The sequence below is a fragment of the Gallinula chloropus genome, assembly GCF_964237585.1.
Source record: "Gallinula chloropus genome assembly, chromosome: 2".
In the NCBI taxonomy this organism is placed as follows: domain Eukaryota; kingdom Metazoa; phylum Chordata; class Aves; order Gruiformes; family Rallidae; genus Gallinula; species Gallinula chloropus.
Window position 1 is genome coordinate 12,852,600 of NC_140086.1, and position 17,291 is coordinate 12,869,890.

At 41.7% G+C, this 17,291-nt stretch overlaps 1 protein-coding gene across 1 annotated transcript in view; it reads right to left on the reverse strand.

The window, feature by feature from the left end:
- The window catches only part of NSMCE2 (NSE2 (MMS21) homolog, SMC5-SMC6 complex SUMO ligase), a 133,766-nt gene extending 117,683 nt beyond the window's left edge, over nt 1-16,083 (reverse strand). Inside the window, exons 1-2 of the mRNA XM_084280309.1 lie at nt 16,039-16,083; nt 12,964-13,109 (exon numbers count right to left, since the gene is read on the reverse strand). Coding sequence (XP_084136435.1) covers nt 12,964-13,096 — 133 coding nt within the window. The 5' untranslated portion in view covers nt 13,097-13,109; nt 16,039-16,083. The remainder of the gene's footprint in view (nt 1-12,963; nt 13,110-16,038) is intronic.
- Between the last annotated feature and the right edge of the window lie 1,208 nt (nt 16,084-17,291).

Here is a 17,291-nt window from a genome sequence, read left to right on the forward strand (position 1 = left end):
TTACTGCTGCCATCCTGAAGACTTCTGAACATATTGGGCTCTTTTGTTATCAGACAAAAACATAAGATCCAGTGCCTGAAAACTGAAACACAGCTAACAAAGAGAGAAAATCTAAGGCTGAACTGTTTTTTCAGAGAAGGGATGGATTCTCTGCCACTTCAGTTGACTTTCTGATGGTTTCACTCATAAATTTTCTTTCTTACAAGCAGTTTTAGTAGCATATTTTTTAATTGGTGTAATACTCTTTGCATAGTATTATTTATTAACCCACTAATAAACATACTACCCTCCTGTAGATATAGATGAAGGACCCACTCATAAATTTAATCTAAATGCAAACCTTCACTTAGCGTCCTGTGTATATTTTACTAGTTCAAACTATTTCATATCATCTATAACGGGTCTTGGAGATGTGATACTTCCTATTTGTTAATTCACAAAAGGTAAAGGTGACTATGCTGCTCGGCTGTTGTTTTCCACTGCCTTTTATTTCCCCTGCACACCTATTTCTCCTGGTTACCTATCTCCTCCTGCCTTTCCCCATCACCTGCTGCCACTACAGACACCTCAAATTACTTCTCAACTCTTTGCAACATAATTTCCACAAGCATGGAAGGCAACAACAGAAGCGAGTATCTAGACAGGAGTTTGAGATACTTAGATGTTCCTGCATCCTGACACCTGTTTTTATAGATGGGAAAGTGATGCCTGGTGACCTTCAATGACTTGCCCACAGCCACACAGTGTGGTGCCAGTTTGAAAGCAGAGCTGTTCCTTGCCTCAAGGCTTCAGTAAAATCAGACTTGGAGCATCTCAGTTGTTTTATTCCTTTCATGCAATGCTATTATGAGTTCTTTGTTCTTTTTAAGAGAAAATGGGCAAAAAAAAAGAGAAGAGAAGCAAAAAGAAATCTATTAAAAATTGTAATAAAAATATTCTAAATCTACAGTTTGGATAACCAACTTCTTCCTGACCTCCAAAGGATGAAATTTTCATTGGTCTAGTGCCAGCAACCATGAGGAAAACACAAGTCTTACATGTGATTCTGACTGATAAAGTAAACATTCCCATTTAAACTCTTGGAATACGATCAGTACATATCAAAATCTTCATTCTTCACTAAAGCATCAGCATGCTGTGTAACACTGGTGTAAATGGAAAGATGTCATAAAATCTGAATTTTGAGACAGAGTAGTTTTCTTATTATTTTTACCTGAATGTATTAAAAACCTCTAAAAACTAATTCTATGTGTATCAAAAGAAAGGTAAAATACCAGTTGCAAGTTCTTGCAAGCTCCTGAATTCTTGAAGAACAAAGAAGAGAAAGGAAAAGAAAGGGAAAAAGGAGGGGGGGGGAGGAGGGGGGAGAAATGAGTGCCCTATGTCTACTGGTAGGGAATCAGAACGAAGGTTTCAGAATGATCATGTCAACATAAGGGCTTCTTTCATGTTTTGACCAACCATTGAGAACATGTCAGCACACTGCTTGCTTTGAACCCAGATAAATCTTTCCCTAATGGAAAGAATCAAGAAAAGAAATACAATTGCTTTATATTCTTAATCTGTCTGAATGCTGCCAACCCCAGGGGTTTTTTCTAGTTTTGTGGGTTCCTCCTCCCTCCTTAGTTATTTAGGCACACAATTAGATCACTGAATGCTAAATACTGATCTACTTAAATTGATAAAAATTAAAGCCTTCAGAGTGGGTTCTTCAAAGCCCACACTACTTTCTATATATACTGCGTGTCTCTGCATTCAAGCAGGAGTTAGCGGAATTTTCTTATTGCCACATTTCTGCGGCAGAAATACGACGATAAGAAAATGACAGATTAATATACTACAGAGAATATTTTCATACAGTAAATTACTCAGATAAAATATTCCTCTCTGGCTTTTGTTCAAAGAGGCTGATTTATCTTTGCGCTAAAGAGCCCACACAAGACCTCTGCAGTACTTCATAGTATTTTGAAGCTGGAAGAGACCATTAGAATCATCTATTCTGATCTCATGCATACTAGAGGCCAAAGAACCTCACCCAGCAATTTCAAGCCTATAACTCACAGCGTAAGCTCACTCATTCTCTCAAGGTTAACATCACTAGCGTGCAGAGGGTCTGCAAAAAGGTCTATACAGCATTTAAATCCCACTTATGATCTATTTTGAAGACTGCTGAGAATTTATGAGGTCAAGGACACTGAGAAATTTATAGCAACTATGGGTACATGAGGTAACGCACCAGGTGACGGCAAACCTCCCTAACTTGTAATGACCTTTGGGGGAGAAAATTCCCTGCTTCCTTAGGAAAACACTTAAGAAAAAAGTATACATGTGTGTATGTACATATTTGAAATCAGACACGATGTGAATACCACCCACCGAAACCCGAGAAATAAAAACTGTGCAGTTTTCATCTGAGCACTCACAAGAGCTCTGACAAAAACCGAGACTGTCCAGAGTACGACCTCCTGTTCAGGTGCAAGCTGTCAGTATGTTTCCATGAGAATGCACTGCAGTTATTCAGTAAGCTGGCTTTACATCAGGACTGTGTTTCTCTCTGAATGATACCCTGGTGCAACCACACATACCAGTTTCACACAAGAACAACTGTACGAAAGGCAATGATCTGGATTATGCAGGAAGTCAAAGCAGTAGGTCTTGCTTTAAAAATCTGGTAATACTAATTCTCCTTCTCTGCTGTTAATCCCCCATTTATGTTTTAGTGTTGCTAAACACAAGAGCACGGTGGTACTGCAGCAACACCTCTAACTCCATTCCAGGGGTGAGGCTGCGTAGCTTCACCAGAGCTGAGGGCTGGAGCTGAAGGAGGATGCCCAAGCTGCAGGAAAGCCTTGGCTGCCACCTAATGGGTTTCTTTTCCCTTCGAAGACTGCAGAAGTTGAGGAAGGACAATACTGGGAAGGACTCAGCTTACCGAGTACCAAAACTGAGAAAGAGCCTGCAGAACAAAAGCTGACTGCTTAATATAGCTACTGTCCTCTACTCAGAATTCCAGCTAGGAAATAATAACAACCCCACGTATTTGTTTCTTCCCACTTTGTAAGATTACAGACTATAGTCAGGGTGGGTTTTGGATAAACATAAAAGAGTATAAATCTTTCATTTTAAGTCATATTTTTCCAGATTTTGAAACAAGGCACATTTCCAAATCCTGATTTTTCAACTTCTTTGAAGAAAAGCCTTCAGAAACAACCAGCGTATTACAGCAATGGGCTCATCAGTGCTGGCTATTGTAAGTAATTTTTACACTGTAATTATTGAAGCCCAAAGGTAGGACAAAAAAATTAATCCAATCCTTTCTCCTCAAAATTTTGGTATTGAAGAGCAGAATGCACAGAATGCAATTTATTTTTTTTTTAATCTAAGGAAAGCATTTAAGAAGAACACAAACAGTCCTTTCTGTTTCCAAAAATAAAATTACTTGAAGAAATACCTAAAGTGTGACACCATTTACCTGCCAACTTCAAGAAAACAGACATTTCCTCACTGTTAGTTGAAAGGTTAAATACCTATTAAAAAGGTATTTAAGCGCAACAGAATATAGAGAACAAGCAATTTTGAGAAAGGGAATCTAAAACATTTTATCTCACATACCTCAAAAAACAAGTTTACTTTTCAGGAAAAGAATCTTCCCAAGAAGGAAGATGTCATTTTGTGCCTACACTGAATTTATGTCTGCCACCAATTAGTACCACAGACGCTGGTGTAGCAACAAAGCAGAGCAGTTAACAAACAGCAGATACATGCCTGGGGTCAGAGAAACTTCCTCCCTGAACAGCTTGGTATCATGAGGGAATTCTTGCAGCTCCACAGGAAGCATCCGGTAGAGGATAACACAGAAGAGTTACTGAACTTAATGGATCTCTGGTCTCTCTGTTTTCTACAGTACCTTGCCTCACAGCTAGGAACCATTTTTGTATAGCAACCATCAGTGAAAAACCATTTATCTCCAGGATGGACTTTGGCATTCTACACTTACATTCTCCAACAAGAAAAAAAAAAGAAATAAAAAAAAAATCCTGCAAACCTTCCTTGGAATTTACTCTAACCTAAAGACAAGGTAAATTCTGAGAGACTAAGGCACACTCTTGGGGATTTCAAATGCAGGCAAGATTGTTTCCTCGTGTCCCTAAGGAAGCAATGGATCACTCAGTTCTAATGCTATACCTGCACTGCATAGAAAACTGCTATTTGCTTCTGATGAGCACTCCCACAGATAGATGGTCTCATAAGTGAGAAACAAGGTCTGATTCTTCACGCAGGGTCCCTACAACACAGGCCACAGTATAAGACCACTATGAGGTGGAGAGCAACCTAACCAAATCACAATTCATCTGCAAAAGAAGGCAAGATGTGCAAGAAAACGTCTTGACATAGCTTATCTTCTCTGGACAAGAATAGGTTAGCAAGTCAAATTAGTCCTGCTTATCAGGAGACCTTCAAGCTACCTCTTACTCAAGGAGGTATACTATGTATATAGTACACTGTGTACTGTAGCCTGCTCTCAGGATGAGTTACCGTACGTTTTGATGAAGCACAATGGCCTCTAACACCATAAAACCTAACAGAGCATGAGAATTCTGGAAGTGGAGGTGTCGAGTTCATTTCTATATCACAAAACAATCACATCGTGGTCACTGCATGCACAAGAATTTTGCCAGTGTTAAGATTCATGTTGTTATGGTACTGCAGGAATCCTGCACTTGAATTTTCAATTTAAAATACACTAGGAAAAGAACCCTAAGAACAAAGGAAACAAATTAATGAAGCCATTCTATATTTAAACAGAGCCACACAGCTCATCCTTATACTGGAGTCTGCAGCATTCCAAGTAGAAGTTTTAGGTCAATGACACAGAAACTTCCATGGAATGGTCCCCTGCTCTCAGTGATGAGCTAACTCACGATGTTCAAACCTGACTGTTACAGGTTGCTGCAATGTGGGCAGAAATACACTGCCCACAAGAATACCGGATATGCCATAGAAACTCATGAACCAACTGTCTATTAAAAGGCTGCCAATGACTTCATACAGCTAGGCTGACTGCCGTGTCAGCCTACATATATATTCTCCCATACTCTCTAGATATCCTCCTATATGCTCTATATATTTTATACACACTTTTCTATGTTAACAGGGGTCACCAATCTTTAGAGTGATTCCTGTTTACCACCATTTTAAGAGAGCAGTGAGAGAAATCAAAGTCCTGTCATTACTCTCCCTGAGTTAAATCCACGCCGAAAGGAAGATCTTCTGTTACTAACTGCTGCTTGTCTAGTGTTTATCAGGTATCATGACACAAGTGGATCTGAAGAACCAAAAGCAGTAAAGAGAGGACATTGCAGAGGTGAGATGTGGTGCAGCACACATGAAGAAAGGCGCAGAGACAGCTCTGGGGCAAGGGGAACAGACAAATGGGATAAGCAGCCGGAATTGAGGTAAGCTCTGCTGGCAGAGAGAGCAGGTTAGGCAATAGGAAATGAGCAGACAAGCAGGAAAAGCCAGAGCTGTAAAGGGCTAACTTAATCTGGGGCACATGCCAAAGAACCGTATCACGAGCGCTCTGTAAAAGCCACAGCCCTGGTGAGCAGAAAAATCCTTCAAAGGGAGGATGAAGAGGAGGAATTCTCAAGCAGCCCCTGGTACTGCTCTGGGAAGACCACTACTATCTAATGCAGGTGGCAGGGAGCCATAGGTAGCAGCTAACCATGACAGTTTAGGGTAGGTTTTTTACAAAAAAGAAAAGCAGCTCTTTCCCCCACACCCCCCCCCCCCCCCCCCAAATAGGATTAGAGTTCAGGTGTAATAACTGCTTCCCGCTCAGCTATTCTACGTGCCTGGAACTCTATACTCCACAGTGGGAACGTGACATGTGCTTCAAAGAAAGTCCTAGACATCAAGGAAGCATCTAGCTATCTACTTGAAAACCTGTTCAGCTAATCTGACAAAACCCTATCTGTTAATGCTTTAAAATACTATCACAAGTTCTGTGCTAAGAAATTACCATCTTGTCTGTAGTTTGCATGCTGTCCAGGCCTGGCAATTATTTCCCATTTGTACTGGACATTTCTCTGAGTCCCACATAGCATTGGCTTCATTCCAGACAAAAAAAAAAAAAAGGCCCATCTAAAAATCAAGCTGCTGGGCTGGAACCCTAGAGATGACCATGAGTTAGTCATCCTCATTCCAGTATCTATAGCTGTCTACTTCACAGTCCCATAGTCTTGAGCTGCTTTCTCCCAAAACTGCCACCCCACACAAACTGACAGAATTCACATCTGATAGCTTTGAGCAGAGCTGGGAAGGAATGTCTACCTTGGATATGGCAGACCATCCTGTCATTATCAGCACACCAGTCAGCACACACAGCAGGTTTATTAATTGAAAAGCAGAGAACAAGATTTATCCTTCAAGTATTTCACACTGCTGTCTGTAAGTGCTTACTAACTCTACAGAACTACTTTAAGTGAAGACAATTCAGCAACCAAGAGGAGTGAAAATAGCAGTGCAAACAGCTGCTCCTCAGTGCACAGAGGTGTCAATACACGGCTTGAAGTTCAGTACTACAAACATTACGGTTGAGAAACGCTGCCCAACAAGTACTGATTTAGGTAATTAACAACTAAAGCTCAACAACTGAGGCTAAATTTAGGAAGGTCCAAGTTATAGTAGAACTTAGATGAGTTTACACATTACAACTGCTTTTAACATCATCATGTTCAAATTCATGTATCTCCAGTAAAGGATATAAGAATGTGATTAAGCTTCAAAATATAAAGAACACTCTGAAAGTTGGTGGCCTCTGCAAGAACTGCAGTGTATCCTTTCCTTCAGTAATCTGCTTGGTTACAATAGAAAACATTGGAGTACGTTTTCAGCACAGGGAGGACATAATAAAACCAACTGTGCACAGGCTGTTTTTCATAGAATCACAGGCTGGTTTGGGTTGGAAGGATCCTGCAAGTTCAACTAGTCCCAACCCCCCACTATGGGCAGGGACACCCTCTACTTGACCAGGCTGCCCAAAGCCCCCTCCAACCTGGCCTTGAACGCTGCCAGAGAAGGGGCAGCCACAGCTTCTCTGGGCAGCCTGTGCCAGGGCCTCACCACCTTCATAGTAAAAAATCCCATCCTAATACCTAACCTAAATGTACTCTCTTTTAGTTTAAAACTGTTCATCATCTTTCCTGTAGCCCCTTCAGGTACTGGAAGGCCACTATAAGATCTTCCCTAAGCCTTATCTTCTCCAGGCTGAACAAGCTCAACTCTCTCAGCCCGTGTTCAGAGAGGTTCTCCCGCCTTCTGACCATGTTTGTGGCCTCCTCTGAACTCACCCCAACAGCTTCACATCCCTCTGATGCTGGGCACCCCAGAGCTGAATGCAATGTTCTGCTTAGATGGGGTTTTTATATAGGAAGTTTTAAAAATGTTTTCATACCACAGTGGTATTCTTGAAAGAAGAGAAAAAGATGACCTTCAGACAATGTCAGTATCTCATCAGCAGAAAGACTGAGAAGGACATAAAACCTACCTTTCTTTTTAACTCATTAAATAAAATGAGCTTTTAGATTGGTGGTTTCCTTTTGACATTCAGGCTGGTGAAACAAGTTTTAGTCTCTAAATACAAACCTTTAACCCCTTACAGGCTATTTTTAAATTTTATCTCTTTGTCATTGCACGCTCACAACACAACACAGAGAAGACGTTCAGTGCCGAAAGTCTGCAGACTCTCAGTGGAGAAGACATTAATTAAGGAGGTCTCAATCAACAATTTAACTACAGGACATCAACAAAGTTATTTGAAAAATAGTAGGTTTTCAGGATCGGATGCAGTAAAATTATTTTTCACCTAAATTAACAGCAGTTAACAGAAACTCTAGCTGATTTCATTAGAGATCATGCATGTTCATAAGTGAGTGGCACCTGACCTGAATATTTAACACTACTAATTTATTTTCATGTATCTATAGAGGTCTAGAACAAAATAGACATAAATATATCAGTGGACTAAGAAACAGAATCACTAATGAAAGTAAGACTTGGTTAAGGGCAATCTTGGCAGCGAACTTGCAGCAGCCTAGGAGTCTTCTCCTTACAGCACACTGTGATCAGTGGATTCCTTAGAGGAAAGCGACTTGGGAATCACTGTGGTTACAGCTAACTGAAGATTTATCTCCAGAGTGCAGCAGCAGTCAGCAAGATGCCAGAAGGCACAAAAGAAAGGGGAGGTGGCACAAAGCTGGGAACAGATCCTCCTGTCATTAGAGACCTCGGAGACATTTCAGACTGTTCTAATTCTACTATGAAATATTTTCCTTTCAACTTCCTCACGTGAGAGGTGTTATTATTTGCAATTCCAAGCAAAAAAAAAAATCCATACTTTCACATCATCTCTCACTAGGATTTCCAAAACATCTCACAGCATTTAATGAAACTTAAATGGACAGGAATAATCTTAAATTTACTATTGCGGACTGCAAACAGATGTCAAGAGAACTATATGCTTAAGTAGAGATGAACGTGAATCTGTCTAGAAATATTGGGTATTAAATCCTTCTATGATTCATAAGAAATAGGAAAGCATTGGGGTTTCTCTTAGTTTGGAGAAAGTGGTAAAACAAACTCATTCAAGTTCACAGAGAATTAGATTATTTGGTACATCCTGTCCTGTATTTCTAAAAGTGATGAAAGACTATAAATCTTTAACCCTTCAAAGCCATCTGAGTTGCAATTTATATTCGTAAAACTGATTTCCTTACTTTTCTAGCTTTCTCTGACCACATTTTTATGGCAGAGCTACAATGTTCATTATTTAATTGAACCCTTCCTCCTCCATCAATTTCTCTAACACTTGTTTCTACTCCTCTGTCCAGTGAGATTATCCTTCCAGAACAAGAAGTCAAAAGCTATAGTGGAAAATACCAAGTTAACAGGAAGTCCTGAGAACAAGTAACATGTAAGAGTCAAAAAAACCACCAGCAAACCAAAAACCAAAGAACCCCAAACCTGAGAACTGTATCCAACCTAAAATCCTCTGATGCTATTGCCAGAAAGTAATGGCCTCATGCAAGCTAATTATGAGAGCAAAAGAGTTCATTTTTCAGAATATAATTAATAGGGCTCTTAAGACAGAATAAATTGAACAGCAGCAGCAGCACAGTAACGAACAGCAGGCCCAGTAATCAGCAGTAGCATCAGTATGTGTGCTGGCTTGCAGCCATGCTGCCTTTACCCAAAAATAGCTGAATTCCATTTAAGCAGGGCTGAAGTGAGTCAGTAGGTAGACAGCGGTTTCCTAAAAGGAATTACTGTGCGGACAGAAAGGATGGCTTGAATTTAACAGGAGGCATTTTCCATACGAAATTACTGTTGAAATGAAAACAGTGTTTGATTTAGTTCTGAAACTTTCAAACATTATGGCAAAATCTAATGAAAGACCTATTGTGATATTTATTCAGGACTAAGAAATTTAACCCGATGTACAATTCAAATTTTACCTTCTCTAATAAAGTTTTCTCAGTTGTTTCCAGTCAGTTGGGGGAAATTTTGTCTTTCTCTTCTGGGTGATACAGTTACAGTGTTTCTATATAGCAGCCATTATTCACCCAAAAGGGTTTTATTTCAGTGCTGGTGAAGTAATCCCTGTAACCATTACTTACCTCTCAGAGGGCTGAGAGGCTTAGCCAGTGTTTGCAAAACATCGGTGATGGCTAAAGAAAGGTTACTACAGATTATGTGGTTTCTATAAATCATGGGATTTCCTGAGCCAATTCCTGCCCACAGGTCTGGCACCTCTTCCTATCGGCAGCCCTCTGGTTCCACAACCAAATAGCTTTATTCTCTCCTTAGTCTATGTGTAACTTTACTACCATCTGTTTAAAGCTTAAATTCAAAACCATTCTGAGAGGATTTTAGCACAGCTTCCATAATCAGTGTGAGAGTTCGTTGTTCTCTGGACGGTTTAACTGGAGAGGGCTTTTGGCTGCTAAAGGATGGTGGCCAGATCAGCGGACAGGTAGAGAGGGCGGTTTCTTTCCAAGGCTTTCTGTAACTTACTCGGAAGCGCTGCTTACTTCTTATCGTCTTCTGCCCCCTGGTGAGCTTAGATTTTCACTGCACCTGAACAACGATGTGGCTGCTTTAGAACTTACATGCATACAGAATTGCTGAAACACCAAGTTGTTTTCTTTTAACATCCTTTAGATGAGCTCTTTGTTATCATTCTACACCAAGCATGTGGGAAAACAAAGAGCCTTTTCTAGCCCAACAATGCTAATCTGGAGAACGCATCTTTTACTGACCAGGGAAACACCCACAAACCTTGCACACCATAAAATCTCCTCTTAAATGTCAAAGGAAACCTAAATTTCTCTAGAACTCTGAAGTTTGAAAAAAAAAAAAACCAACAACAAACCTCACACATGGATTCCTTCAAAACTCATTGTTAAATTGTTAAAAAAATAATTAAAAATTATAGTGTTTGCTGCCTAGAAAAGTATCTGAAATTCAGCACCAAGCAAACCCACTACTATAACTAAGTAGTTACAATCGAATCCAGTTAGAACTTTTGACCTAACTTAGCATCAGGGACATTGATAGGAAGTCCCTCCATAACACTGCATTAAAGAGCAGCCAGTCCAGCAGACACTAGTGTGTACCTTTCAACTCATACACTTACCCATAAGTGCAGAACGGCAGTTGAGGGAGGAAACAGACATCACTTACTGCACTAACTTTGCCAGCCTTTTCAGTTATTTCTCTTCAGATGTAAATATAACTTCTCTCATCTACCTGACAGGAAAATTCTTGGTACTATTTCCAAAAACCAGCATTGTCCAATGACCAACTGACCTTCACAGAAAGAGCACTTGTAAAATAAAATAACAGTTACAATAGAACCTTTTGCTTCTACAGATCCTGGCAATGAAACCTGTCAGAACCTGGATAAAGTTTGATTTTGTAAAGGAAATTAAAATAAACTGCAAATGGGACAGGAACAAGAATACAGTGGCTCAAAATTAAATTACTATTTTGCCTTAGAACATGGAGGTCAAGTAGATGACTAACAATTCTAGAAACAGAAATTGTTACTTGTGTTGGAGGCAAGAGCTGAACAGTCAAGTACCACAGATCAGGTGATGCTAATTCGAAAACACCAAAAGTATTTGTTTACCAAAAGCACATCATGCCACAGAAACCCTGTATCTTTCCTGATGGCACTGCATAACGAACATAACAACCTGGAAGTCCAAGTGAAGTAGTCAGGGGAATGAAAACCAAACCTTGTAACCTTGTAAATGAAGAGCTTCGCTCATTTGTTTGTTCCATGTACAGACATCCACACAGAGAAGTGAACACAAACATCCTAAGTAAAAAGCTAACACTGTAACACCAGACCAAAGATGTATAAACTGCAAATACAAGTTTGGAATACCTTCTCTGAAGAAAAACAGGATGGACTTGGTTAAAAGGTCATGTTTGATAATTCTGTAACTATGATTCTACTGGAAAGACACTCCAGCTAAAATACAATGAGCGTTAGGGTCTAAGAGCTGTTTTCCAGGCAGATGATAGAACTGTAACGAGGCCACAGGTATCTCACTGAGAGTCAGGTACTGCTCTCAGGACAGAATGCTAAATAACAGTCCTTTTGGTTACGGAATGAAATGGGCAAAATACTTTCAAGGCTGTATTTAAAGATTAATGTGTCAGAAGCAGGTAGGTGAGGAAGATAATGACATTTTCTAAGAGCATAGTGCACAGATGCTCCAGCTGCAGAACTGCACTTAAGGGAAACTTAAGTTGCTTTTCACCCCTCCAGCTGGGAACACAACAGGGGCTTCTACTGCAAGGTGAAAGTAATCAATGCTTTTACCTTTTCTAATCAATAATTTCTGTGGCTTATCTTTCGGTCTTGGGACTGAAAGAATTCAGTACCTTCAGTGTATTCCCATGTGTTGCTTATGGCAAAGTAGGAGAGATGGTGAGTGCAGGAAACAACTGGTTATACCAGTTTTACCTCAAAGGGAATCCCCTGAGGACTGTTCAAACAAGGTTCCCATTTCCTCTACCTCCACTAGAAACAGCCTGTCAGTTGTCTCTGACAGCAGCATGGATAAAAAAAGTCAAAGGACAGAGAAGTATCACACCAGACAGTGAGAAAAGCATTCACCTTGAGACATAAAGCTTGGCTTAGTTGAACACAAGATTTATAATGAACAGTAAACTCTTGTTTCAGAGGATTCTCACTCTCCATTCATTATTAAAACTATTCAAGTTTGGAGCTTTCTCGGGTTTTATTTTTCCCAAGTGAAAACGTTATGATAGATCTAAGAAGACAAATGGGATACTTAGTATTTCTTTTTGAAATCTAGCTTTGCAGTGCATCTCTTACTGTGAAATACCAATGAAGAGCCTGTCAGATGTGATTACAGACTTAAGGTACCCCACTTTGTAGTCTCCAAATTGAAGCACCCTAAAAAGATTTGATTTTCATCAGAGAAAGAGAGTGTTTAAAAACAATGCATCTGCTAACAGGTGTTTCAAGCTCAAAATCACGAATGTTATTTGAATTTATCTTGCCCTAAACATCAAATAAAACACACACAGAGCAGCAGTATGAATGAAAAGACATTTTATTCACCCACATAAGAGGCCTTCTCCATCTCTTTCAGCAACATAAATGTTTTCACAAAGCTGTAGGATAACAACCACTGGAACCCAATTAGCCTTGGTTGGGTATTACAAAAGCTGGGAAACTCTTTGCCTGGTATTTACTGAATTTATCATTTAAGACAGTGGAGAGATTGGGATGAAAACACCCTGGTCTAGCCAGAAGAGCTACAGTTCCTATACAGAAGCTATTGACAGTAACAAACTCAAAACATGTTGGTTTAGGACTCGTCTGTCAGATTGAGGGTGCAACACAAGAGAGAATATACTTACTGAAACTTTCCACGAGGTCAAAGGCAACACGAGTAGCAATATCCATTCCAGTATTTATGTAGGACTGGCAGTTTTTCAGAGATGAGAGAGAGGACTCCACAGCGCTGAAGGAGATTCTTGCGCCACCTGGCATCTTGAAATCGTTACTGTAAAAATAACAGATATCACACTTGGAATGCAGTTTGCACCCAAAAAATCTGGGAGATGAAACAGAAGTGCAGACAGCTAACCACAACACACCATCAACAGAACCTCTGAAATATCAGAGCAGGGGTGAAATCTTAGCTCCCAAGACATCAGTAATTTCAGTGGAACTGCCATTCACCAGAGGTTTCCAATTCACCTCCTATTCAACATTAAACAAAACTACACCACAAAAAGCAACTTGCAGTTCTCATCTGCTGTTCCTATTGCTAAACCACAAGGTTCACACTCAATGATTATGTTTACTTGAAAATCACTGCTCTATTTCAGATCCAAATAAGCCCACATGCTCAAAAACTTGTATTTTCCAGGCATATTAATTAGGCAAGGAAGAAATAACTTCTGGCATCCAATTCAGCTTCACCAACTCCAATTTCAACAGACAGCCCTTGGAAAAAATAATCTAACAAAGGGCCACGCTTCTAAGAATGTGCTTAACATTAAAACATCTAGCACCATTTTTAAATAAGAGCCCACACTGCCTACATCCCCTAAAGATGCCACAAATTTTTCAGTACCAATGTTCCATTTAGACAATGTTCCATTTATCTTTGTTACTACCATCTTCCTTTCCAGTACAACCACACAATCTACAGCCTTGTGGGGAATAATTGTTTCCCCTCTGTCATTAATACAACCTTTAAGTGGATTTGTTTATGCTGTGCCTATCCACACTGTTCATATTAGTTTCTTCTCAAAAATTCCACCTTCTGCTCTTCCTTCTTCATGCTTTGCCGTAACTAGCTTGGACCACATGTAACTACTATAAGAAACATAAACCTGGCTTGCAGAATTTTATACTTTAAGTTGCAGGAGGTAAGAAAAATTCTGTTCACTGTTAGTCATCAAAATTATTAAAAAAATATTTCTGGATAAACATAAATACTGCATTAATCTATGTTTATAACAGCTGCTATGCTAAAGGACTATACTGAGATCATATTGTGCGAGGTAGAGAACAGAATCCACAATCAAATTTGGGGTACAGAGAAGTTTTATCTGGATCATACACAAAATAACAAGGGGATAAGTTGTTCTATCAACAATAGCCTCTGACAGGCTATAATCCAACAGAAACCTGGAAAATAAATAGAAAGGATGAAGATTTGCCCAAGTGTTGCATACTTTAAGGGTGCATCTCCCTCTACTACTTTGTCTGGGATTCCAGGCCTTCATCTTGTGCTCACCCTAACCTAAACAACATTCCAACATACCTCACTGCAGACTATGAGACCTGAATACCTGCTGTCACACTCTCTTCTCTCCTGATGTTTTCTTCCATATCTTTCTTTAGCCCCATTTAAAAATCATGATTGGCTCCTCAATACTATTTTTTATTACCTTAATTTTAGGTCATGTGTTCCCAACATTTTAACAACAGTTCAAGTTCACCACAACGTGAACTTCTGAGTCACATATAAATTGCCACCTTCTCAATCCCCATCTAAAGGTGCATCTTGCCACAGAGCAGGTAGCAGCCTTCACCCACAACTCCTCAGGTCAGCTCATTCTCTCCCTGCCAAAAGACAATGATTGCTATCTTTAGAGGTCCTTAAAAGCTATCAAGCTGCCAAAAGAAGACAAGGAAATGTTCCTTACAGAACTCTTTCAAAAGTAAGGGAAAAGGATGATCTGAAAGATTTAGTAACAAAAGTAACAGCTGTTACATTTTTTTCTTAAATCACCTGCTTGCCCCTCTTAGTAAAACTGTTTGTATAGAATGTCCATGATCCAAATATACACTGTTAAATAGTCACATAAAATCACGTTTGCAGCTTCAGCTTTCTAGGCTCATTTAGTATATCAAAGTTAACGGCGAAAACCTAATTCCCTTCTTGAACTTGGTCAATCTCACTCATTGAGAAAGCTTGCTGCTCTTTGGAAATTTCACAGATGCACAGTGTGAAAGACAGGAATCTGAAAAAAACAACAGTGAAAAGTTAAGACGACTTCTTCATTCCCTTAACGTTTGAGGAAGCACTAAGCAAACTACACAGGCACAGAAGTTTCTGTTCACAGTATCAAATAATACCACTACATTGGCAGTTTCATCTCAATTTGTCTTTTGAAAGTAATTTAAGTACATTTGGACAAACTTGCCTTTTTTTTTTAATAAAAGATCATTTTTCTTAGAAACTCTTCCTCACCCCAAGCAAAGATTTCACTCTTGAATTCTCTAACTGAATCCTTCAACCTCAGCTTGCACCTGTCCATTCTGCCTTTGAGGAAAAGCCACATTCCTCAATGGAACTGGCTTCACAGCAGTAGTTTTAAGCACTCATTTTGTTTGTTTGGGGGTTTTGGTTGGTTGGTTTTTTGGTTTGTGCCAGGAAGGTCTTCCATGGACTCATCAGTGAAGCCCTAAAATTTTCACCTCCCTCGCTCCTGGAAAATACAATCAAAGTTGAAAAGCAGAGCATGTGAGGCCACTGAGGCAGGCGGGTTTTATGTTTTCTTTCAACAAGGAGACCAAGTGGTCCAGACAGACCAAACTGCAAACTCAAATTACAGTTTCTATTCCAAAACTTGTTTTCAGGATTTGAGTGAATGACACTTCCCTATGCTTCAGCATCCCAAACTATGAAGCAGACAGGGGAAAAAAGAAACAGAAAAAGAGTCACTTCTGCATCACAGGTCCCTCAGGTGACATGCGCTCCCTGACCACCGGGATTCGCGTCTGCCCCCTGCGTACACTCGGTGACCGGCTCCCGCAGGGAGACGTTACTTCCCCGCCACAAAGGTGGGGAGCAAGGCCCGCCGAGCTGGAAGCCCCGCCGCCACCCGCCCAAGCCAAGCAAAGCGCGCCCTGCCCCTTGCCAGCCGTGCGCGAGGGGCAGAGGCCCCGCACACCCCTCGGAGCTGCCTCCCCACCTGCCTCCCCCCGCTCCCGCGGCCGGGAGAGCGGGGCCGCGCGCTCCCCAGCGCTGCCCTCAGGCTGCCAGAGGGAAAGGGGACGGGGAAAGCGGCAGCCGCGAGCCTCGCCTCTGGCGGCGGCTGCTGCTGTTGCTCACCTAGTCCCGGCCGCCGGGGCGGGAAGAAGATCCCAGCACCGACGCTTCCAGCGGCAGGAGCAGGAAGCCGAGCTGGGCCCAGGAGAGGCGGCCCAGGCAGGCGGCGGAATCGCCTCATCAACCAGCGCCCGTCGTCATGACGGCGCCGTCATGTGACGGGAGAGCTCGGCAGCGCTCACGGAGAGGCGCCGCGCCGCCCGCCGCCGCTTCCCTCAGGCGCTGCCGGAGCCGGACCCCCCTTCTTGCTGCTGCCGCTCACCGCACCACCGGCGGGGGAGGGTGAGACTGAGCGCCGCCGAGCGAGGGTGGCACTGACAGGGAGGCTGGGGGCGCGGGGAGGCCGCCGCCGCTTCCAGGCAGCTGCCCCGGGGCGGGGTTCAGGCCGTGAGGGAGGGAGGGACGGAAGGAGGGAGCGGGGTGACCGTCTCAGTGACCGGCCTCGATGGAGAGGGTGCGATGCGGTGTAACGCCCGGTCCGGCGGCGGCGGGGTGGTCTGGGGCTGGGCCCTGCCGAGGAACCGGCTGCAGCAGCAGCCCTGCCCTGCCCTGCGCCCCGCCGGCTGGCAGACCCCAGCGCCCTGGTTCTGGTTTTGGGGCAGAAGAGGCGCTGTCACCCGAAATCTGTCCCGGTGGTTTTGGAAAGTTATCGGTGAAACGTCACCTCATAACTTCCCGTTGCGTTTAGAAACATTTACAGAAACATAAAGGCTGCTTTTTTTTCGCTGCTGCAGCCTGTATCTCGCAGGAAACATCCATAAATAAAACTGATGAAGAAATGCAACCACAGCACGGAAACACTCCCTTCAGCTGTAAATAAAGGAATGGAGCTCTATCATTTCCATGTGCTATAGAAGTTTTCCTCGTTTCTAAAGCCTATTAACCATCCCTTTGGTTGTATTTTTAAAGTCACTACTATAAACACATCTTGAAGTGTGTTTTTGCTTTCCTTGCAGTGGTCTTGTTTGGTCTCAAGTGCTTCAGTACTTGTGATCTCTTCAGTAGTCATCTTTAACTGTTCTGGTACAAAAGGTCATCCCTTCCTTGCCTGTTTGCACAGGTAACCAAATGAAACACAGTGTGTGTGCTGGAGGTGAATTCAGTGCAGTTTTTTTT